We start from the raw sequence: 26,490 nt of genomic DNA, 5'->3' as shown, positions 1-26,490 counted from the left end.
ATTGGAGAATACATGAGAAAATTACTTTTTAAAATATGCCATTTTATATTTAAATAGCATTATCTGATATGATGGTTCAGACAGTGAAGAATCCACCTGCAATATGGGAGACCTGGGTTCAATCCCTGGATTGGGAAGATCTCCTGGAGGAGGGTATGGAAACACTCCCAATATTCTTGCCTGGAGAATCCCAGGGACAGAGGAGCCTGGCAGGCTACAGTTCATGGGGTTGCAAAGAGTCAGACATGACTAAGAAACTAAGTACAGCACAGCACATCTTACATTGGTAGAAGAATAGATATGACTAAATATTTAAGAAATTTGTATTAATAATTACAAAAAGGATAAAATAAGTATGAATTAAATTTATAGATTTCTTTCATAGGAAAAGAATACCTAAACACCTCTATTCAGACACCTCAGAAGCATCTCACTATGATTTCATCTTATAAATATTGTAAATAAAAGGAAAATATAGCAAAATATGTACATGTAAGATTTCTTCTTTATACCCAAAATGTCATCCTTATAGTCAAATTAAAAAAAGGAAGACTGGATGTGTAGAAAGAACTTAAGGAAACTCCAGAAAAAATTTTCCTCCCTTTAGGCTTGTCTAAAAGAATTCATGATAAACATTTCTTTTCATTTTTTCAATTTTAAAATATATATGAAAGATAATTTATAATTTATTGTTTTTATAATTTTAAAATGTTTAGCTCATGCTGCATGTATTGCTTAAGAAAGATAAATTCATGAAAACTTCATTCTGCAAATGGTGTATCTCCTTAGACAAATATATTTTAACACTAAATAGATGGATAAAATATTAACTTTGTACAGATATTTTTACAAAAATTACATGCAAATTGTAGGAATAAATAGTAACTCATAAAGTATTGTCTTTGAAGTAAATCTACCCAATTTTAGCAATAATTCAAAGACTCTCATGTAGAGTGGATGTCATGATTTTCTAAACTGTGAACATTCTGGTTCAAAAGATCAGTTTCTTTTTTTTCTTATGCTGATGCCCTTCCTCAGCTGTCTTTGCAAGACACTCTTCACTTCTTTGTTCCGCAGGGTATAGATGAGAGGGTTCAGCAACGGTGTGATCACAGTGAAGAAGAAACTGACAAACTTGCCATGTTTTGAAGCAAACTGGTTCTTAGGGTCTGTGTAAACCATGGCCACTGTCCCGTAAAACATGAAGACCACAGTGAGGTGGGAGGAGCAGGTAGCAATGGCTTTCTGCCTTCCCTCCTCAGATTGGATTTTACCCAAAGTTTGAGCTATGTAGCCGTAAGAAGTCAGGATCAACCCCATTGGCAAGATGGTGAAGAGAACAGCAGAGATTGTCATCTGCCACTCAGTAGTGGAAGTGTCTCCACAAGTTAGTCTTAAGACAGAAGGAACCTGACAGAGAAAGTCATCCAGACAGTGGTGGGCACAAAACGGCAGCTGGAATGTGATAGGTGTTTGGGTAACAGATTCGATCAGTCCAGACAGCCAAGACGTAAGCACCAGTTTCCAACAGAACTGAGGATGCATGATGATAGTGTAGCGCAAGGGCCGGCAGATAGCAACATAGCGGTCAAAAGCCATCACCACCAGCATGACACTTTGTGTGGCACCAACACAGAGCACCATGCCCAGTTGAATGATGCATCCTGGGTAGGTGATGCTCTTATCTGGCCCCCGCAAGTTGAACAACATTTGGGGCACAACAGTCGTGGTGAAACAGAGATCCAAGAAAGAGAGATTGCTAAGAAAGAAGTACATGGGGGTGTAGAGTTGAGGGTTCATGTATGAGAGCAAGATGATAGTCAAATTGGAGAGAATGATCATGGTGTATAAGAAGATCACTATCCAGAAGAGAACCATTTCTAGCTGGGGAAATTCAGAGTAGCCAAGAAGTACAAATCCCACTGGGAAGCTCTTGTTGGTGCTTCCTGTTGCTTTTGGCATAGAGTTTTGGACATAATTTTAAGGAAAAAAAATGTGAATAGATTTGAGAAAAGTTTAACTAGACAGGAAAAGAATTGTTTTCCATAGGGTCTTGGGAAGTGGGACATATTGGTGATTTTCTTACCTTAGACCAATAGCATACAATCTCTCTTCTACAAAGCTGTGAGTTTAACATAGAAAGGAGTATTCATTAAAAACTAACCCTGAGACTCATTCCCATAATCTGTAATCATAACATCTCCATCAGACATCCTCAGATAATCACCTTAGATCACATACATTTTCCTCCCAGATTGTTCATGCCATGTTGAACAGCAAGCTTTTGCTTTGAAATATGTAGTTATCTAATTTATCAGGGTACAATTTGCAGTTTGGTGATATGAATAGGAACACATGAAATGGAGGTCTAAAGAGTGATACCCTGAACATAAATAATTTTTAGTGTCTGAAGAACAGAAATTTGGGATAGGAACCATACCAATTTTTAAATGACGCAAACTTAAGTTGAATGTTTTACAATTTTTAACTAAAGCAATTTAAATTCACTTAATAGATAATTTTAAAATATGCATCAATATTCTCATTTAATAAGTAGCTGCAATAACTCTTACCACAGGTGTATCACATGAATTATACCAATTATTGTATAATAATTCTGAATTATATGAATAATTGTAAAATGTTCTCAATAATCACTTGGGGATAACACAAATCTTTAATATAGAACAATAATAGAAAAATCAAACTAATAAAATTATAAAATATGTAGTTTTAAAGCTTTACATCATGGACAGGAAAGCAAAGAAAGGTGATTCATGGGCTAATGATAATTAGTAGAAAGGTATGGTATTAGTTTTGGGTATCATTGTCTTGGGGTATTAATTTTGTCTTCTAGGAACTTTATAATAGTTCAGAGAATTTCAAGAATGTAAGAGGCATCAAAGACAAAAATACAGTTAGGTATATAAAATTGATATTTAGGCTGTAAATATTACGTTTTGCTAGTGGTCAAACAATACAAAAATCTGAGGAGCATTACAGAGGTCTGCTACTATTCAGCAGTAAGTTTACGTGTATTTATTTAGAACCTGTCACGTGCCAGGCACTGTGCTATGGCGTGGGGATATCGGACTCTCTGTGACTGTATGTACTGTAGCCTGCCCAGCCTCCTCTGTCCATGAATTCTCCAGGCAAGAATACTGGAGTGGGTTGCCATTCCCTTCTCCAGGGGATCTTCCTGACACAGGGATCGCACCTGGGTTTCCTAGAGTTGCAGGCAGGTTCTTTACCAACTGAGCCACCAGGGAAGCCCCGAATGAAGAGAGAAGAAATTCTTAATGCAGGCCCATGGGAGAGAGAGCAAGTGAAAAAAAAAAGCAAATAAATCATAAGTAGTAGTCAACTATTTTAAAGATAATTCTAAAAATAGTAATTTAAAAATCAAGAGTATTGTCATTAAGGATAAAAATGGAGGATATGAGAACAGAAGAGGATCATTTTACTCAGAGGAAACAGGAAGACAAAGCAGTCGAGTACCGAGGAAGTGTGTTTATACAAGGGATCCAGCTGGCTGACACAATGTTAAAGCCTTGTACACTAGATGTGGTGAGACATGTCAGATGAACTCAGCTTCTCTGTGCTAAGTTCCCATGACCATGTCCTGAACTGATTTCATTTTCTTCCTGCAGGATTCCTGAATCAAATATACAATATCCATTTGCTTTACCAGACTGTATTGTTCCTTTAGTTCTCTCATTATTTGGAGTATTTTTCATGTACTTACCTTCACTTGGCTCAAAATGTGTCATACTCGACGTTTAGAAAAGAATGACCTCGTTCATATGGATTTATTTTTAAATGATATCATGGGCTCATTTGTCATTACATTTAAAAAAAATTTAGGTCAAATATATATATATATATGTATATATGGAGAAGGAAACGGCAACCCACTCTAGTGTTCTTGCCTGGAGAATCCCAGGGACGGGGGAGCCTGGTGGGCTGCCGTCTATGGGGTCGCAGAGAGTCGCACGCGACTGAAGCGACTTAGCAGCAGCAGCAGCATATGTGTGTGTGTGTGTGTGTGTGTGTGTGTATATATATATATATATACTTTTTTTTTTACAAATTCCTTTGAATTATTTTTAAAGAATTTTTTTTTTACCATATAAACACATATTATGAGCAGTATAGTATATATCCCTGGTGGCTCAGTTGGTAAAGAATCCACCTGCATCACAGGAGACCTGGATTTGATCCTTGGATCTGGAAGATCCCTGGAGAACAGAATGGAAATCCACTCCAGTCCACTCTAGTATTCCTGCCTGGAGAATCCCATGGACAGTGGAGTCTGGAGGGCTACAGTTCATGGGATCACAAAAAGTCAGGCACAAATAAGCAGCTAACATACTTACAGATAATTTAGCAATATAAGTATGAAACAAAAACAAAAATAAAGTCACCTTTAACCGCACCATCAAATATGAATTTTTCTGTAAAACTTTAGTTTCTTCTTTTAAGAATATATTTTAATAAATAATGCACATAGATATATAGATATAATATATAAACTGTATCTGCTATTTAGTATACTTAAAATATGCATAGCTCAATATTATATCTTTTACACATTCTCATGACTCTAAATAATTTTAGAAATATAATCTGCTTGAGTATAGTTTAATAATTCATAGTATGTTACTAACAAAGTTTATACAAAATATTTTATTTTAAATGTATCTTTTAAAATTTTTGATAACCTAAACAACACTCTATGTAAAAATTCCTTTACTCTAACTATGAATGCATTTGCATTAAGAAAATATTGTCTTCTATAGTTTCAGATTGCTTTCTATGAAGGCTCTTCCCTGATCTATCACAAAAGGCAATTTTTATTTTTACTTTTCTCACAATCAGTAAGGGTCATCATTTTTCCTATTTATAATTGATCAAGTAAAGAAGTGAATCCCTATTATGAATTTAACTTGCCTTTTTGTTACTTATATGTTTGTTTGTTTATGCAAATTTTTCCTCATCAAAATGTCTGTGACAGTTTTAACTTGATATGCTTCCTTTTTCTGATTTTTCTGATTAATAAGTAATAGGACACATTGCTTTTAGCTTTTGACATATGTTTACACGATTCAAATTACAAATTCTACAAATTTAAATATATCTTATTATAGTTCATCTTTTTCTTCTCCCTATTTTCTGCAAATCCTAAATTACTTCCCATAGTATCTTTAAATTTATTTATTCATAGTTTATTTAAAATTTTTCATATACTTTTGCCTTACTGCTTGAGTTTTTTATTTTTTTAGATCCAAATCTTTAATTAGTTTAATTTTTAAATGTAAACCTTATATATAAAGTTTATTTCTAATTTGTTGCTATATTATCAGAGCGTTTTACTAAAAAATCTTTTTTCAATTCATTGATTCACAATGATGATTTTGCTGTATTTATTTGCCAAGATTTCAGCTACAATCATGGTTGGGGGTTTCATGTTCTGTTGTTATGATTACTGCCAAAAATTAACTGATCTGTTAAGAGAATACTTTATCTCTCTTTCTGTATTTTTTAAAAAGGAAACTGAAGGAAAATTAAAATGGAGTTGGATTCTCCTGCTGTTAAGAGAGCTCTCCAAAATGAACCTGAGAAGACACTGATGAAATGTAACTTAAGTATGTCTCTGCCTCAGTGGAATTTGGCCTTTAGAACATTCTAATAAAGACTTCCAAAACATCTGCCAGAAACTCAAGATACTCATCAGGTCCTTACCTTAAAATGACTAATCATAGCCTATCCCATAATTTTTCTTGTGTCAGAATACAGACTTTTGGTTTTGCCTTTGTTAGACCCTGACTCTTCTTTTTCCCAGAATACTCTCAGTTTTGCTAAAATATGTCTCCTGAATTACATTTCTTAAGACCCTAAACAAATCTCTTTGTTTTTTGCAGCCACAATATTGATTATTGTTCAGCACTCTATTTTAATCAGATTATGATGCTAAAAAATTTTTGTGATGCTACTAGTCATACCTAATAAATAGCTTTATATGTAGACATTTGCTTGAATAGGTAATCAACACATTTCTTAAGACTGACTCTATTTCAGATTATCACATATAAAATGTTTAAAGAAATCATTAAAATCTAGGATTTATTTTAAATTATATTATACTAAACAATAAACCAACTCTGTAGCTTTTAATATGGGGGGGGGGGTTGTAAAATTTATTTTTGTGATATAAGAAATGAATCTCCCTCAATGCAGGAGACCCCAGTTTGATTCCTCAGTTGGAAATATTCCCTGGAGAAGGGAAAGGCTACCCACTCCAGTATTTTGGCCTGGAGAAGTCCATGAACTGTATAATAACTGGGGTCACAAAGAATAGGATATGACTGAGTGACATTCACAGGAAATGAAAGTGTCCAAAAAAATTTCAATAACAAAACATTTAAAAAACTCAGTTGTGTGTGTGTGGCTGTATTTTAACACATACTTGGTACATAAGTGAAAACATAGTATCCTTGAGGTTAGAAAGGATACAGTAATAATCTGTTCATCTTAAAATACATCATGTTCCATGACATTCAACAGAAATGTGTGTAGGTTTCCTTTAAGTCCAAAGACATATCATGACTTTTGAATTTATTAATATGTAAGCCTGATTATTTCTCTTTATTTTTAACTATTCTACTTGGCAAATGTAAGTAACTTACCTGGGTTGGAAAACAGATCAGTGGCAGAATGTGGAAAACATAAGTTAGCTTGCCTGAGAGCCATTCAGAAACTCTTCCTTGCTTTCCTTGATATCAGACTCCCCTACTCTGAGCTACTCTCCAATTAAATATATGTCATTGTGTAGCCACCAGGGAAGCCCGTAGTCATCAGGAGATGTGATCAAAACAGTGAACCTTTCTTTCTATAAAGCATAAGCAGCACAGAGGGAACAGCTCTTCCCAGGAGGTCCCTGAGGCTTAATCATTGCAGGTAATCAGCTGACAGTCCAGAAAAGTCTTAAAAGCCTACAAAATTAAAAAAAAAAAAAAAAATCCTTTGATTTAGCATATGAAATGAGGTAGAAATTTAACTATTTTCAATTAACTCTTTTTAATTGCTCTCCCAACAACATCATCAGGCAAACAATCAATTATATATGCTAAAATGTAAAGTCATTGGTTTACTTATTTACAAATTTTTACTAAATGACTATTTTTTTTCCTGTCCCTATGCTAGTATTAGGAAACATTAGAGATAAGAGAAAAGCAAGAAGCATCAAAAATTATTCATCAATCTAAAATTGATTGTATACACTATTATATAATTTAAAAGTTAGAGGACATTAGATAATTCAAAGCAGTATTTACACAACAAAAAAGAAAAAAATAAAATTTAGGGACTGAGAATAAAGTAAAAGATGAAAACAACTCAGTTTTATCTTAGGCATGCATTGATGAACAAAATAAGTCTAAACAGGACTGTGTAACAGTTCATTAATGGTTACTCCATGAAGCATGGTGGAAAAGGCAATGGCACCCCACTCCAGTACTCTTGCCTGGAAAATCCCATGGATGGAGGAGCCTGGTAGGCTATAGTCCATGGGGTCGCGAAGAGTCGGACATGACTGAGCGACTTCACTTTCACTTTCCACTTTCATGCACTGGAGAAGGAAATGGCAACCCACTCCAGTGTTCTTGCCTGGAGAATCTTGCCTGGGACGGGGGAGCCTGGTGGGCTGCTGACTATGGGGTTGCACAGAGTCGGACACGACTGAAGTGACTTAGCAGCAGCAGCATGAAGCATGGTAATTGTTTAACAAACCTGAAATTCTTTAAAACATATTTAAATGTAGAGGATTATGTCATTGGCAAATGGTGAGAGTTTTACTTCTTCTTTTCCAAGAAAAGAAGATTCCTTTTATTTCTTTTTCTTCTGTGATTGCTGTGGCCACAACTTCCATAACTATGTTGAATAGTAATGCTGAGAGTGAGCATTCTTGTCTTGTTCCTGATTTTAGAGGAAATGCTTTCAGTCTTTTACCATTGAGGATAATGTTTGCTGTGGGTTTGTTGTATATAGTTTTTATTATGTTGAGGTATGTTCCTTCTATGTCTACTTTCTGGAGAGTTTTTATCATAAGTAGATGTTGAATTTTGCCAAAGGCTTTCTCTTCATCTATTGAAATAAGCATATGGTTTTTAATCTCTCAATTTGTTAATATGGTGTATCACATTGATTGATTTGTAAATACTGAAGAATCCTTGCATCTCTGGAATAAAGCCCACTTGATCATGATGTATGATCTTTTTAATATGTTGTTGGATTCTGCTTGCTAGGATTTTGTTGAGAATTTTTACATCTATGTTCATCAATGATATTGGCCTGTAGTTTTCTTTTTCGGTGGCATCTTTCTCTGGTTTTGGTATCAGGGTGATGGTGGCCTCATAGAATAACTTTGGGACTTTTCCTTCCTCTGCAATTTTCTGGAAGAGTTTGAGTAGGAAGGTGTTAGCTCTTCTCTAAACTTTTTGTAGAATTCACCTGTGAAGTCGTCTGGTCCTGGGCTTTTATTTGTTGGAAGATTTTTAAATTACCGTTTCAATGTCTATGCTTGTGACTGGTCTGTTCAAATTTTCTGTTTCATCATGGTTCAGTTTTGGAAGGTTACCTTTTTCTAAGAATTTGTCCATTTCTTCCAAGTTGTCCATTTTTGTTGTTGTTGTTGTTGTTGTTTTGGCATACAGTTGCCCATAGTAGTCTCTTATGATCGTTAAAATTTCTGTGTTGTCACAATTTCTCCATTTTCATTTCTAATTTTATTGATTTGAGTCTTCTCCCTTTTTTTCTCTTGATGAGTCTGGCTAATAGAATTTGTCTATTTTGATTGTCTTCTCAAAGAACCAGGTTTTAGTTTTACTGATCTTTGCTATAGTCTCCTTCAATTCTTTTTCATATATTTCTCCTCTGATTTTTAAGGTTTCTCTCCATCTACTAACTTTCACAAGCACCTCATGCAGCTCAATACCAGAAAAATAAACAACCCAATCAGAAAGTGGGCAAAAGACCTAAACAAACATTACTCCAAAGACATATCGATTGCTAATAAACATATGAAATGATGTTCAACCTCACTCATTATTAGAGAAATGCAAATCAAAGCCACAATGAGGTATCATCTCACACTGGTCAGGATGGCCATCAACAAAAAGATTACAAATAATAAATGATAGCGATTGTGTGGAGAAAAGGGAACACTTTTACAATGTTGGTGGGATGAAAACTGATAGAGTTGCTATGGAGAACTGTGTGGAGATTCCTTGGAAAACTGGGAATAGAACTGCCATACAACCCAGCAATCCCACTGCTGGTCATATACCCCAAGAAAACCAGAACTGAAAGAGACACACTAACACATATATATGGAATCTAGAAAATGGTACCAATGATCCTACATGCAGGGCAGCAAAGGAGACACAGACATAAAGAACGACTTTCAGACTCAGTGGGAGAAGGCAAGAGTGGGACAATTTAAGAGAATAGCATTGAAACGTGTGCATTGCCATATGTAAAATAGACAACCAGTGCAAGTTCAATGATTGGAGTAAGGTACGCAAAACCTGTGCTCTGGGACATCCTAATGGGATAAGGGTTGGGAGGGAGGTGGGAAGGGTGTTCAAGATGGGGGGGACACATGTATTCCTGTGGCCAATTCATGTCAATGTATGGCAAACATCATCACAATGTTGTAAAGTAATTATCCTGCAATTAAAATTAATTAATTTTAAAAATCCTAATGGAAAAGAAATGAAAAAGAATATATATGTATAACTGAGTCACCTGGCCATGCATCAGAAATTAACACAACATTGTAAATCAACTATAGTAAAATAAATTCTAAGAAATAAGTTAAAAAACATATTTCAAAATCAAATTCTGAATAAAATATATTGATAGCTAAAATAGAAACACATGAAAAAGTAAAACTTAGACAACACCTAAAAAGAAAAAATATGATATGACAAAAAAGAATCACAAAACCAAGACTGACATCAACATTATATTGACATAAGAGGCTCCTTGATTTTGTGCCCCCCATAAGCAAACAAACAAACACACACACATTAAAAAAAAACACCATCCTTCCATGGACAAAAATATTTTTGATAAAACTTTTTTCATATCCATATGCCAGGGGATTCTGGAAGGGTCTTGCACATTTACACCTTGAGTAACAGGCAGACATACCTCAGTTCTGACTATAGTTCCTGATGTGGCCAATGAACTAGGCTCAGGAACTCTTAGCTGCATTCTAGGATTCCCTGAAGAACATTCTTGTGCAATCATCCACACACATTTGAGTGTGTGTAAGAAGAACAGTTTAGCTTGTCCATATTATCCATCCCCAAAGTGGCCCATCCATGAAATTTTTTTTTTGTTCGGTATTTTATCCCCAGAGGAGAAAGAATGTGCCAATGAGTACCTAACCTCACCAGTTATATGGAACAGGACAAAGGGGCTCATTTTTCTCACTTCTTTCAGAGAACTAAATCAAGTGCTCTGTTACTGGGGATTGGAAACTGTGGAAGAGTAGCAGACAGGAATGGCAGAAGGCGTTAAAGAGACATGGATATGAACCACATCACAGATTCCAATGATAAGTCTAATCACAAGCCACTGGAAATGTGCTTTCCATTAATTTCCATACCTGGCCCATGGGCATGCCAACGCACCGCCTCACCGACATATCCTGACATCTTCCTGTATGCACTCACAAGGACTGCATAAGCAGGCTTTGGCAGATAGCCAGTGAATGTACAAAGAGTATTCATCAAATCTGGAGGCCAGGGAAATATTACAAACATGAGTTCTAGAGTTATATTTGGGAAAACAAAAGAGAGATTGCCAGAATTCAAACTGGTGAGTTGCATGATCCAGAGAAGGCACACAAGCTTAGGAGCTTTGCCCCAGTGTAGAGCAAGAAGCATGGAACAGGTATATCAATAGAAGGTTGAGAAAACTTCAGACTCTCTGTATATCTCACAGTGTTTCCCCTCTTAAGACAAGCAGTAAAACCTAGAAGAGATACCTGTTACTTTAAATGCAAAAGGGTTAAATAAAAATCATAAGAAATATGAAAAGTTTAAGGCAACATACACCAACAAAGGATCACAATAATCATCTTGTTGGTCAAACCGAAAGACGCAGACATCTTCAACTTATCAGATAAACAATTTAAAACACCTGCTAAAAGGGAATTCAATGAGTTATAAGATATCTTGCATGCATGCTCAGTTGCTAAGTCATGTCCAGCTGTTTGCAAGCCCATGGACTGTAGCTCACCAGGCTTCTCTGTCCACGGGATTTCCCAGGCAAGAATATTGGAGTGGGTTGCATTTCCTTCTCCAGGGGATCTTCCCAATCCAAGAAGTGAACCTGTGTCTCCTGCATTGGCAGGCAGATTCTCTACCTGAGACAACAGGGAAGCTCTACAAGAGAATACAGCAAGACAGTTCAGCAAAATAAGGGAAACAACACATGAACAAATAAACTTTAAAAAGAAGTAGAAATCTTTAAAATATTCTGGAATTGAAGAATATAATGCATGAAATGATAAATACTAAAGACAGCATCAAAAGCTGATGTGGTCAAGCAGAAGAAATAAATTGCTGAAATTGAAGACAGGAACTTTGAAATTATCCATTATAATAGAGCAAACTAAAATAATTTTAAAAGATGAGAAAATAATAAAAAATTATAAAGAAAGCTTGCTGCTGCTGCTAAGTCGGCAGTCGTGTCCAACTCTGTGCGACCCCATAGACGGCAGCCCATCAGGCTCCACCATCCCTGGGATTCTCCAGGCAAGAACACTGGAGCGGGTTGCCTTTTCCATCTCTAATGCATGAAAGTGAAAAGTGAAAGTGAAGTAGCTCAGTCGTGTCTGACTCAGCGACCCCATGGACTACAGCCTACCATGTTCCTCCATCGATGGGATTTTCCACGCAAGAGTACTGGAGTGGGGTGCCTTTGCCTTCTCCGAAAGAAAGCTTATGGTGCATAAATTACAACTAAAAGAGTAAAATTGAGAATAATTGGAATTCTAGAAAGAGAAGAGAGTGATAAAAGGACAGAAAGTTTATTTTTTAAAAATAATAATGGCTAAAAGCTCTCAAATATGGCAAGGACATAAGTATTCAAGTTCACGATGGTCATAGGTTACCAATTAAGATCAAATAAAGAGATTCTCTCCAAGCCTTATTAAAATAAAATTGTGAAAAATCAAAGACAAAGAGTGAATCTTCACTGATACATAAGAAAATGTCTGTAACGTACAAAGACGTTTACATACGAATATCAATGGGTTTCTTAAAGACCAGAAGAGATGGGGATGATATATTCAATGCAATAAACCAAATTAAGCTGTTAATGAAATATATTATTCACAGAAAAACAGTCCTTCATATATGAAAAAGAGATGAAGACATTCCCAGTCCAAAAAAAAAAAAGAGAGAGAATTCATCACCATTACATCTGCTTTAAAAAAAGTATGAAAACAGTCTTTCAAATACTTATTAAATAAAGTTAATTTGTATCATGAAAGCATGTGAAAAATTCAGCATACTGGTAATATAGTCAAATCCAAGCATTAATACTTTAACACGGTAATATATTAATAACTTAACTCTAGTATAAAGGTTAAAGGACAAGAGTATTAAAAGTAACTATAGGCAAAATAATTTATTAATAAATACAGCAAAAATAAAAATAAGCTGGAGAGAAATATAGTTTTGGTAGACCATTTATTAGTGTAGGATAGATTGTTATATCTATGAGATGTTTTATATAAGCCTCATAGTAATCACACACACACACACACAAAAAAAAAATCTACAAAAGTTTTACAGAAGGGAAAGCAAATGGAATCAGTGTACCATTACAGAAAATTATCAATTTAAAAAGGAAAGCAACAGTAGAGGAGGAAAAGAATATGGCAACTACAAGACACCTAGAAAACCACAAGATGTTGTTATCATTATTAAGTCCTTACATATCAACAGTTATACTACATATAAGTTGATTGAATTCTCCAAACAGAAGGCATTAAATGGGTAAACTAGAGGAAAAAAAAATTAAACTACTCTATGTTGCTTATAAAAGACTCACTTCAAGTTTAAAGGTATATGAAGGCTCAAAGTTAACAGATGGGAAAAAAAGATGTCTCATACAATTGAGAGTCAAAAGATAAGAGTAATTCTACTCACTGTAGACAAAATAGGCTTTCATCCAAAAATGGTAACTAAAGACAAGGTCTATATATAATGATAAATAAGATTAAGTCATCAAGAAGACATAATATTCATAAATATATCTGCATTTAATATTGGAGTGCCCAAATATATTAAGCAAATATTAAGGGAGAAATGGGCAGCAATGCAATAATTATAAGGCTTTCCAGTAACCCACTTTCAAAAGTGAATATCATCAAGAAAGAAAATCAGCAAAGAAACTTTAGACTAGACCATGCCATACACTATATAAAACTAATAGACATACACAGAACATTCCATAAAACAGCAACAAAATACACATTCTTTTCATAAACACATGTAACATTTTCAAACATAGTTCATTAGGTCACCAAAGAACTCTTACATATTTAAGAGATTGAAATTACACCAGGTATATTTTTCAACCACAATGGTATAAAACTAGAAATCAAAAGTAGAAAAAAACCTGGAAAATGTTTAGTAATATACAACTGTGTTGGGAATAAAAAGAGAGAATTTAATTTAGCAACTTAATTTTACACCTGGAAAAGCAACTAAGCCCTACTAATGGAAAGAAATAAAAATCAGAACAGAAACAAAACAGAGATTATAAAAATAAAAGAAATATTTTGAAAGATTAAGAATAGGTTTTTTGAAAAGACAAATAAATTTGACAAAATTTCCAACTAGAAAAATTAAAAAGTAATGGGGAATTACAGTAAATAAAATCACAAATTAAAGAGGAGTCATTACAACTGATACCACAAGATGCAAAGATTCATATTTTGTATTATATTGACTGCTATGAATAGGTATATCCCAACAAATTAGATAACCTAAAATAAATAAGTACATTCTTAGAAAACTATAATAAACAAAGATAAAGTCATAGGGATATATAAAATCTATACTTATATAACTTATACACAGTGTACATCATGCAAAATACAAGCTGGATGAATCACAACCTGGAATCAAAAGTGCCAGAAGAAATATCAACAACCTCAGATATGAAGATGATACCACTCTAATGGCAGACAGAAAAGAGGAACTAAAAAGCCTCTTGATGAATGAGAAAGAGGAGAGTGAAAATGATGGCTTGAAATGCAATATTTAAAAAAACTAAGATCATGGTGTCTGGTCCCATCACTTCATGGCAAATAAATGAGGAAACAGTTGAAATGGTGACAGATTGTTTTTTGGGCGGGGGGGAGTTCCAAAATTACTGTGGATAGTGATTGCAGCCATGAAATTAAAAGACATTTTCTCTTTGAAAGGAAAACTATGACAAACCTAAACAGTTAAACCTAAAAAGCAGAGATATCACTTTGCCGGCAAAGGTCCATACAGTCAAAGCTATAGCTTTTCCAGTAGTTATGTACAGATGTGAAAGTTGGGCCATAAAGAAGACTGAGCATTGAAGAATTGATGCTTTTAAATTCTGGTACTGAAGAAGACTCTTGAAGGTCCCTTGGACTGCAAAGAGATCAAACCAGCCAATCCCAATTCTTTATGATTGGAACCCTTAATATTCATTGGAAGAATTGATGCTGAAGTTGAAACTCCAATACTTTGGCCACCTGAATGTGAAAAGCTGACTCGTTGGAAAAGACCCTGATCCTGGGAATGAATGAAGGCAAAATGAAAAGCAGGTAGCAGAAGATGAAATGGTTAAATAATAGTATCACCAACTCAATGGATACGGATTTAAGCAAACTGGGAGATAGTGAAGGACAGGGGAGCCAGGCATGCTGCAGTCCATGGGGTTGCAAAGAGTGGATGGGACTTAGTAACTGAACAAAAGGAATATGATATGTATAGTTTAATATGATATATATAGTGTGGAAATTTTTAGTATTTGTGTTTAATTCCCCAGTCCAGAAACATGGGTATCTTTACTCATTTCAATTTTCAGTTTCTATCATTCTGTCCTGTTAGCTTTCTTCATTTTGTGTGTTTTGGAAATGTAATTTGATATATAGTATTTGTTCATTAGTGTGTTAGAGAAAGATTGCACTTTCTTGTGAGAGGTAACTTGATACATCTTTTCCTAATTCTGTAGTCAGTGATATTGCATTGGCAACTTGAGTTTACCATGGTGGAAATATTTAGACCATAGAAATTTGCAAATAAAAGTCACACAAATTAGCAGAATTTTTTTGGTTGTTTTATGTAGTTTTCTTTTAAGAGAGAGATGATCAACACTACTGCTTCTTCAACATTTATTATATATATCATGTAAATATATATGTTATGTATATGTGTGCTCAGTAGCTTCAGTGGTGTCTGACTCTTTGTGAACCTATGGATTATTACCCGCCAGAGTCCTCTGTCCACGAAATTCGATGGAATTCTCCCAGCAAGAATACTGGAGTGGGTTGCCATGCCCTCCTCCAGGGGATCTTCCTGAACCAGGGATCGTACCCAAGTCTCTTGTGACTCCTGCAGTGCAGGTGAAATCTTTACCACTGAGCCATGGGGGAAGTCCATGTTATCTATATCTAATTTATGCATTATTTATATATAACATATATTATCTATGTTTACTTATTTTTTATTAGATACATATATATGTGTTTCCTTTTTCAAAACATTCAGGGAACATTTATAGACTTTATCTTCCATTTGATAAACATTTCCTCATCTGTGTTCCTTCTATTGAGTCCTATTACTATGTTTTCTAAATTTAATATTTTTGAAACTCAGGTGTTCACAGTTATTTTTTATTTTTCCCACTACTTTTGAAGGTATTAAAAAAAATTTTTTTTTACTTTATTTAGACTCTTTTTTGGTATTTAATGATTCTTTTTCTTTTATCTTCCTCATTTCATTATTTTTCTTATTTTAATTTCTTTGGTGGGTTTGGTTCTGCTTAAATATGAGGAAATTGTTTACTTTATTCTTTTTTTATATGTAGTAGTATATATTTTCTTTCCTCCATTATTTCTGAGACTCTTTGTATCATATGGAGGCATAACTACAGTTTATCTTCTGAGCATTATGATGATTTTTTTTCTTTTCTTTTTTATTCCTTAAACAGCTTTTGGGGGGGGAGGGGTACATATTTGGGATGGAAGTCATCATGATCCTCAGCTCCTCTACAAATTATCCTGGATGAACTGCTTAATAATTCCTGCATCTGTATCTATAAACTTCAAAATGTTTCCATTTTTTGACTTAATATTTAGGCTAGGTTTGTGCTGTGGTTTCCCTCAATTTTTTTTTTTTAAATCTTATCCTATATTTCTCTTCCCCTTGAATTCTTCAGTATTTCCAATATATGTAGCTTTTTAAAAAATTATTCTAAAAAGTACATCTCTTGCTTCATGGAAGGATGATGAAACTATTTGTTCATTATGCCCTTTTTATTGTACAGGTTAAAAGCAATTTCCATATGTAATTATCACAGAGATAGGCAAGATTGCCCCTTCCATGGGGATGAAATGGAAATAAAATTGGAAAATAAATTGGTAATGTATGTAAATCTACTTATGTGTCTTTGTTTTTGACAATTGCATTTCTAAAAGTGTCTTATCAATTCCAGTTCAAGATGGAGGAGTAGAAGAATGTGCATTCATCTCCTGCTGCGAGAGCACCAAAATTTCAACTAGCTGTAGAACAACCATTGACAGGAGGATGCTGGAACCCACCAAAAAAAGATACTCATGTCCAAATACAAAGAAGAATCCTCACCAAGATGGTGGAAGGGGCATATGATGATCAAATCAAACCCCATTCCTGCCAAGTAGGTGACCCACAGACTGGAGAACCATAATACCAAAGAAGTTCTCACACTATTGTGAAGGTTCTGAACCCCACATCAGACTTCACAGCCTGGAAATCTGACAAAGGGACTGGGAACCCCTAAGGAATCTGGCCTTGAGGGCCAGCAGGATTAGATTATCCTTCCAGAGGACTGATGGAAACAGAGACCCCAGTCTTGGAAGGAACAAACAAAATTTTATGCATAACAAGATCTAAAGGAGAGGCACAGTAACCCCACAAGAGACTGAACCAAAACTACCTGTTAGTTTTGGAGGGCCTCCTGTGGAGACATAAGTTAGCAGGGGCTCACTGCAGGAACTGGGGCATTGGAGGGTACACCTTGGCATAAACCTTCTTGGAGTTCGCTCTACCATAGAACCCATAGACCCCACGGCTGGGTCAACTTAGGTCAAACAACTACCAGGAAGGGAGTGCAAATCCACCCAGCAGCAGATAATTGGATTAAAGCTTTACTGAGCAAGGCCCTGACCACAAGAGCAAGACTCAGTTTTCCCTATCACCAGTCCCTCCCATCAGAAAGTTTACAAAGCCTCTTAGCCTCATTCAGAGGGCAGACAGAAGAAGCAAGAAAAAGCACAGTCTCACAGCTCACAGTGGCCAAAATAAAAACCATATTGCAGAGAATTAATCACAACAATAAAGCATAAAGTTATGCCCCAGATGAAGGGACAAGATAAAATCCCAGAATAACAACTAAATGGAGATAGGCATCCTTCCAGAAAAAGAATTCAAAATAATGATAGTGAAGATGATCCAGGATCTAGGAAAAAGAATGAAGGGAAAGATCAAGAAGATGCTCAAAGTGTTTACCAAAGACCTAGAAGAACTGAAAAACAAACAGAGATTAATAATACACTGGGAGGAATCAATAGCAGAATAACTGAGGCAGAACAGATAAATGACCTGGAGGACAGAATGGTGGAACTCACTGCCACAGAACAGAATATTAAAAAAAGAATGAAAAGAAATGAAGACAGCCTAAGAGACTGCTTGGAAAACATTATACACATCAATATTCACATAACAGAGAAAGAAAGGACCTGAGAAAATATTTGAAAAGATAATAGCTTGAAAACTTCCCAAACATGGGAAAGGAAATAGTTAACCAAGTCCAGAAAGCACAGAGAGTCCCAGAAAGGATAAACCCAAAGAGGAGCACATTGAGACACATAGTAATCAAAGTGACAAAAATTAAATACAGAGATAAAATATTAAAAGCAACAAGGGAAAAGTAACAACATAAGAAGGAACTTCCAACAGGCTATCAGCTGATTTCTCAACAGAAACTCTACAAGCCAGAAGGGAATGGCATGATATATTTAAAGTGATGAAAGAGAAGACCCTCCAAAAAAGAATACTTTTCCCAGCAAGACTTTCCTTCAGATGTGATAGACAAATAAAAAGCTTTCCAGACTAGCAAAGATTAACAGAATTCAGCACCACCAAACCAGCTTTACAGCAGAAGCTAAAAGAATGTCTCTAGGCAGGAAACACAAGGGTAGGAAAAGACCTACGGAAAATAAAACTCCAAAAAATAAGAAAATGGCAATAGGATCATGAATAGCAATAATTATCTTAAATGTAAATGGATTAAATGCACCAACCAAAAGACATAGATTTCCTGGGTGGAATACATGTGCATATATGTACTTCCACTTACCACATAACTCTGTTTGACCCTCCCAAATTGTATGCAATTATTTTATATTGTTAATCATGGACTGGTTCCAAGTTGGGAAAGGAGTACATCAAGGCTGTATATTGTCACCCTGATCATTTAACTTATATACAGAGTACATCATGTGAAATGCTGGCTGGCTGAAGTATAAGCTTGAATCAACATTGCTTGGAGAAATATCAATAACCTCAGATATGCAGATGACACTACCCTTATAAGAGAAAAGAAACTAAAGAGCCTCTTGATGAAAGTGAAAGCAGAGAGTGCAAGTTCAGTTCAGTCGCTCCGTCATGTCCAACTCTTTGCAATCCTGTGAATCGCAGTACACCAGACTTCCCTGTCCATCACCAACTCCCGGAGTCCACCCAAACCCATGTCCATCGAGTCGGTGATGCCATCCAACCATCTCATCCTCTGTTATCCCCTTCTCCTCCTGCCCTCAATCTTTCCCAGCATCAGGGTCTTTTCCAATGAGTCAGCTCTTCGCATCAGGTGGCCAAGAAAATGAAAAAGCTCACTTAAAACTCAACATTCAAAAAACTAAGATCATGGCATCTGGTCCCATCACTACATGGCAAATAGATGCAGAAACAATGGAAACAGTGACAGACTTTCTTTTCTTGGGCTCCAAAATCATTGTGGATGGTGACTGCAGCCATAAAATTAAAAGATGCTTGCTTCTTGGAAGAAAAGCTATGATCAATTTAGACAGCATATTAAAAAGCAGAGACATTACTTTACCGACAAAAATCTGTCTAGTCAAAGCTGTTGTTTTTCCAGTAGTCATGTATGGATGTGAGAGTTGGACTATAAAGAAAGCTGAGCACTCAAGAATTGATGCTTTTGAACTGTGGTGTTGGAGAAGACTCTTGAGAGTCCCTTGGACTGCAAGAAGATCCAACCAGTCCATCCTAAAGGAAATCAGTCATGAATATTCATTGGAAGGACTGATGCTGAAGTTGAAGCTCCAATACTTTGGTCACCTGATATGAAGAAATGACTCATTGGAAAAGACCCTGATGCCGGAAAAGATTGAAGGCAGGAGGAGAAGGGGACTATAGAGATGAGATGGTTGGATGGCATCACCAACTCAACGGACACAAGTTTGAGCAAGCTCCAGGAATTGGTGACGGACAGGGAAGCCTGGCGTGCTGCAGTCCATGGGGTCACAAAGAGTCGGACATGACTGAGCAACTGAACTGAATAACTGAACTGAACTGAACTTTGTTCCCATTATGGCTTACAATTGTAATTATCTTTTATGTTTTATCTGGCTATTGATTGTGAGAACTGATAAACATATATTACTATTGTGATTGTGTAACTGTTACTCACTTAACAGTGTTGTATCATGATTCATTTCAGTTCAGTTGCTCAGTTGTGTCTGACTCTTTGTGACTGCATGGACTGCAGCACACCAGGCTGGCCAATAAAAAAAATAATAGAACTCTATATCACCAAAACTACCATTTCATAGAAAAACCTGTAATCACTTTTTAAAGTCCAGATGCATATCAGAATTCTCTTGGAATTTTTTGAAAAATACAAATGCTCAAGTATTGCCTTCTTTCTCCAGACTTCCAGATATGTTTCTAATGAGTATTTATGTTTAAAAACAACTGCATTATATGATGATCTTTTACTTTTATTTAATTCCACATTTTCTATTTCATATTCAATAATCCCATTTCATTTTGCTTACATTCTCCAATCTGTCTCTTTATTTTGATGTTCCTCAAGCCTCTATCAAGTGTAATAGAAAAGTTTCTGTATATATATATATGTGTGTGTGTGTGTGTGTGTGTGTGTGTGTGTGTGTGTGTAATATATACATTTTATAAAACTCAAGAATTTTTGCCTAACTAAAAAATTTATGGCATTTTGAATCCACATGTTTGACTTAGTATGAATAAAATGCTAGATATTTAATTAAAAAATAGATATGCAACAAGCAACAAAGGTTTACTTTACAGCATGAGAAACCTTAGTTAATATTTTATAATAACCTATTACTGAAAATAATCTCAAAATAATATACATGTATATGTATGGATGTGTGAGTTGGACTGTGAAGAAAGCTGAGCACTGAAGAACTGATGCTTTTGAACTGTGGTGTTAGAGAAGACTCTTGAGAGTCCCTTGGACTGCAAGGAGATCCAACCAGTCCATTCTGAAGGAGATCAGTCCTGGGTGTTCATTGGAGGGACTGATGCCAAAGCTGAAACTCCAATAGTTTGGCCACCTCATGCGAAGAGTTGACTCATTGGAAAAGACTCTGATGCTGGGAGGGATTGAGGGCAAGAAGAGAAGGGGATGACAGAGGATGAGATGGCTGGATGGCATCACCAACTCAATGGACATGAGTTTGAGTGAACTGCGGGAGTTGGTGATGGACAGGGAGGCCTGGCATGCTACAATTCATGGGATCGCAGAGTTGGACACAACAGTGAACTGACCTGAACTGATGCTTACACCAGTTATTAATCAACAGAAAAACTGTAAGCAAACTATGGCTGCTAAGTCGCTTCAGTCGTGTCTGACTCTGTGCGACCCCATAGACGGCAGCCCACCCGGCTCTCCAGTCCCTGAGATTCTCCCGGCAAGAATACTGGAGTGGGTTGCCACTGCCCTCTCTGAGCAAACTATGGAGAAATTTTAAAAAATAAACCATGGGTTTTTTTGAGATTATTCAATCATTATAGGAAAACTTAGAATATTATAAATTTTAAAATATAGTTAGAATTGTATATTGCAAAATCAATGCAAACATATTATCATAGAAAACCCTGCATTAAATACAGAAAAAATAGTGGCATGTTTTTTCAAATATGTTTACATTTTCATCTAATAATGAGACTCTTTATTAATTTTTCTTTCCATATGTGTTACCACTCATGTTATTTATTGATTTCTTTTTGAAGAGTTATGCCTATTATTTTTTGGTTGTAGAAAATAGTGTATTTCTCTTTATTTCATTGTATATATACCTTTTTATGAATTATGTTAGCATTTAAGTAATCATACATAAAAATTTTACTTTTTCTGATGAGAAAATTTTTTCATATTACCTTTAAGTGTTGGTTTTGTTGTTATTTTGCCCTTGCATTTGTTTTTTCTCACAGTAGTCCTATCTATTGTTTACTTCCTTTACTTCATACATTTTTTTCCTCTCATTTTTCAACTGTCTATCTTTTCTTTTTTTTTTTTTTTTAAGTTCTTTTCCTGAGGTTGGCTGCCAAGTATTTCTTGACAGCTATTCAATTTATTATGGTAGCAGCTGTTGCTGTCCTTGAAGATCGTCCAAGTGGCACTTGAAGAGGGGTTCGGTTTGGAGTCATCCTCAAGGCCTCCAACCTAAGTTCCCACACATGCCCTTGAGAATGAGCATCTACAGATGTTTCCTGGGAGACCTCTGGCCAGCACTTTGTCGTAGCCCTTACTAAGGATCTCAAGGATGACATTTCTCTCCTCCACAGGGTATTAGAATTAGTAGAGATGTTTCACAGCATAGAGTCTGGGCTCTCCACCATGGTAATTCAGAGTCCTAAATATCCAGAAAAAAGTTTAATTGTTTCTTGTTTTATTTTTTTAATGCTTTATTAATTGTAAAATTTTGTGTCATAGGGGCTTTATTTTGTTTGAATTTATTTAGATTCTGACATATGTATGTTCTTTCCTGTGTTGTGCTTTCTAGGTATAAAGAAGTGATGTTTTTATAAGTATGAGCTTTCCTACAGAACATCTTCTCTCCTTGGACATTATAAATGAAAGTGTGCATTTCTAAAAACATGTTCAATTGAATTCCTAACTCTTCCTTCCATTATTCAGTGGGGAGTTCACATAAGAAACTTCCAGAAGACAAATTCAATCAGACTTTTATGATTCTTCTTTCTGTTAAATAGTAGTCATTTTATTTCCTATAAAGATGTTAAATAGATGTAAATTGGACAGAGGTTGTTTGCAGAGGCATCACTGATTCACTCAGAAAATTCTCTACATTTTTTTTTTTTTTTCCTTTTGGGTGCAGCCATTTTGCCTTCAATCTAGGCTTTGGCAGTAAAAACAGCTCCAAACTTTATCCATAATATTTATAGACTAACAGCAATATTCTAGTACCAACTGAATTTAAATGAGCCTCAGTTTTCCTCTCTGTTATCATAAATCTAAGTCACATACAAATTTGATTTTTTGTCTTCATTGTTTTCATGTGTTTTTTTTTTACTTTGAAATTATTATGAAAGATGGAAGTGAACTTAATATGTAGATTAAATTAATCTCTCTCTAGTTGCACAGTTCTCTTAAAATACTGGAGATTGACAAATTGATCAATTCTGCTCTTTTTGAGAGAAAGAGAAAGCGAGAATGACACACACTCTGTCACTTTTACTCGACTTCTAATCCTTTTAAAGAAAAGGGGAACAACTCTAAATTATATGTGGACTGATCTGTTTAATGAAACATTATTTATTTTATCAATTTAGTAAAATAATAAAGTGAAAATTTGCATCATAAATATCAATGTATCATAATTCTGTTTTATATTTTTTCATAATATAAATGAGCCAATATAATAAGGCTTGTCCAGTCTCTGGTTTAAAATGACATTGTGGGAAAGTGGTCATATATTATTTCCAAAATGGTCTCTATATTATTAGAGAGAGAGAGAATGCTTTATGTTTTAAGGAAACATATATTATGAACCAGTTTTACCCAGAGGATTAGATGGATCAAGTTTCAAGAAGTACAGGTAAAATTTATTTTAGATTTTAGAGATAAGCAGAGATTTACCAAATAGACCAGTATTCCAGGGTGACATTATTTGTGTATGAAAGTTGATGGCATAGTGGAGGAAGAGCAAAGAGTTTTCTCTAGATAGAGCATAGAATCTTGGACTTCATGAGAAGAATGTTTGGAAAAAGTGAAACACTAATGTGGCTCAAGAATATTTGCTTCTGGTAGAGTTCTGTGTCTTTTACTATATCTTACAGCATTGAATAAGAAAATTGCACTTAGAACAAATAATCCATAAACTAAAACCAACCCACTAAAACTATACCTACAGCTCATACCCTTTATGAACTGAAAGTATTTCCCATTACCAGTGTCCTCATGGCCCCTTTCACATCTTTGTTTCTCAGAGTATAGATAATGGGGTTTAAAAGTGGGGTGACTATGGTGTAGAAAAGGGAGACAAACTTTCCCTGGTTTTTGGAGCTACTTTTAGCTGGCTGAAGGTACATGAAAATGATGGTCCCATAGAAAATGATGACGACAAGCAGGTGGGAGGAGCAAGTCCCAAAGGCCTTGCTACGCCCGGCTGTTGATTTAATCCTCAACACAGCTCGTGTTATAAAGCCATAGGAGACTAGGATGAGTGACACAGGGACAATGAGAAAGATTACACTGGCCACGAATAGTTCTACTTCATTGAAAGTTGTGTCCACACAGGCCAGTTTTATGAGCACTGGCACCTCACAAAAAATATGGTCCAATTTGCGATGACCACAAAGAGGCAGCTGCACAGTAAGGGAGCACTGAATAAGAGAGGTGATGAGGCCACTGAGCCACGCCGTGCTGGCCAGGGATGCACAAAGCTGAGGATGCACAATGGTCGTGTAGTGCAGAGGCCTGCAGACAGCAGCATAGCGATCATAAGCCATGACCGCTAGGAGAATACACTCAGAGGAACCCAGCCCAGTGGCTACATAGAGCTGGGCCACACATCCGCCATAGCTCATGTTCTTGTCTTTCTTATTCATAGTAACCAGCAACTGTGGGGCAACACTGGTGGTGAAGCAGATGTCTACACAAGAGAGGTTGCTGAGGAAAAAGTACATTGGAGTGTGGAGTTTGGGGTCCAAGTAAGAGACTAAAATGATGGCAGTGTTTCCCAGAAGGTTTAAGATGTAGAAGAGCAAAATTATAACAAAAAGTATTCTCTCTAGTTGGGGCTGATCAGAAAATCCCAAAAGAAGAAACCCTTTTTCAGAGCTGCTGTTGCTTTCTTCCATTATCTTGCAGACTTCAGTTCATAAAAGGGTTTATACTCTGGAGATAGAAAGTGAGGAGGTGAATATTATTAGTAAACTGTAATTGTTTCCAATATGATTATTTTTCTCTTACAACATTCAACCATGTTGTGGAAGAATGATAGCAGTTTCCTCAATGTATATTTTTCTCAATGTATATTTTTGACAGAAAATACCTCTCCCCATGTTTCCTTGAAGTAGATGCCACCCTAATAGGAGGAACTCTAACACAGACACCATCACAATGCTCGATTCTTTTCATTCTTAATCCAAAAGGGTATCATCTGCTTTACACTCTTCATCTAGCAGAGACATCTCTGTAAATTTAGTAATGTGCATTTGTGAGACTTTATTCTACCAATTCATGGAGTTGCAAAGAGTTAGACATGACTGAGCGACTGAACTGACTGACTGATTCTATCAATAATGGTTGCAGACTCCTAGAAGAGTCTGCTATTGTTTTCTAAAAAAATTATCCAATGATAGATAAATATGGAGGAGACGTTGGGAAAAATAACAGTTATATGTGGAGAGAATATAGGTTAGATGCAAGTAGTGATGACATCCCAGGCATGGAAAGAAGTTTGAACCAATGTGGCCGAGAAGTAAACTCTTAAAGAGGTGAGTGGTCTTGAGAAGAGAGGAAAGAGACTAGATGAGAATAACAGTAGCATCACCATGATACCCACTAATTGGTTTGGACACTGGTGTTGACTTAACACAGAGTTTGAGCTGCGGACATTTTTAACTAAAGACCCAGTAGTTAGCAGTCTCTCACATACACATTATTCCATGGTTCCTTCTTCACTTCCCACCTCCTTCTCTTCAATTACCTCCTTTTGAATAATTTTTAACATTTTTTGATTATTGTAGAGTAGCTTACAAGTATTTAGAGATGAGTTAGAGAAGTAGTTTATCTTGTCTCTCTACTTTACAGGTATTTCCACTTAAAATTTTCATACCTTTTTCTATTAAAATCCAATAGTTGAAAAAGTATTTTTGAAATAATTTAATGCTGCTTATATTCACCTAATTGTTTATTAAACATAATCTACTGTATTTACATAATTTATAAATATATATATACATACATATATATAAAATTATATGTGATGCAATGATGTATGTGATATATAAAACTATACATAATTATATATACAAAATATTCACAGAATATTGTCCTACCTAAAAAAAAAACTATATATTTATTCACATTTACAATCTGTGGTGTTTAAGACTTTCTTTAATATAATGTGGAAACAAAATAGAACAAAATCCCTCTGTAGTTAAGGAAAAATATGAAAAATAGTGTTTTTATTTGAACTAGAATAATATAGATAAAGAAAGGGAAAAAATTTGGTCTATAAGCACTTTACTTACAGTTTCAGTTATTAGTTTTGCTAATAGACTGTGGTGTTGGAGAAGACTTGTGAGAGTCCCTTAAACTGCAAGGAGATCCAACCAGTCCATCCTAAAGGAAATCTGTCTTGAATATTCATTGGAAGGATTGATGCTGAAGCTGAAACTCCAATACTTTGGCTACCTGATGGGAAGAACTAACTCATTGGAAAAGACCCTGATGCTGGGAAAGATTGAAGGCCAGAGAAGAAGGGGACAACAGAGGATGAGATAGTTGGATGGCATCACTGACTCGATGGATATGAGTTAAGTAAGCTCTAGGAGTAGTGATGGAAAGGGAAGCCTGGCATGCTGCAATTCATGGGGCTGCAAAGAGTCGGACACGACTAAGCAACTGAACTGAACT

The 26,490-nt window shown here is 35.5% G+C and overlaps 2 protein-coding genes across 2 annotated transcripts; both read right to left on the bottom strand.

The window, feature by feature from the left end:
• Positions 1-999: 999 nt before the first annotated feature.
• Positions 1,000-1,962, bottom strand: LOC120864506 (olfactory receptor 2H1-like). Its single transcript, XM_040241576.1, has one exon. The coding sequence runs from the start codon at positions 1,960-1,962 to the stop codon at positions 1,000-1,002; it is 963 nt and encodes a 320-aa protein (XP_040097510.1).
• Positions 1,963-23,243: 21,281 nt separating this feature from the next.
• Positions 23,244-24,707, bottom strand: LOC120863764 (olfactory receptor 2G6). Its single transcript, XM_040240331.1, has one exon. It carries the CDS (start codon positions 24,705-24,707, stop codon positions 23,769-23,771), a length of 939 nt encoding a protein of 312 aa, XP_040096265.1. The 3' UTR covers positions 23,244-23,768.
• Positions 24,708-26,490: the final 1,783 nt, after the last annotated feature.

This window comes from Oryx dammah, unplaced genomic scaffold (assembly GCF_014754425.2).
Source record: "Oryx dammah isolate SB20612 unplaced genomic scaffold, SCBI_Odam_1.1 HiC_scaffold_5, whole genome shotgun sequence".
NCBI lineage: Eukaryota > Metazoa > Chordata > Mammalia > Artiodactyla > Bovidae > Oryx > Oryx dammah.
The sequence above is the reverse complement of the archived record's forward strand: the minus strand, read 5'-3'. Positions and strand labels throughout refer to the sequence as shown.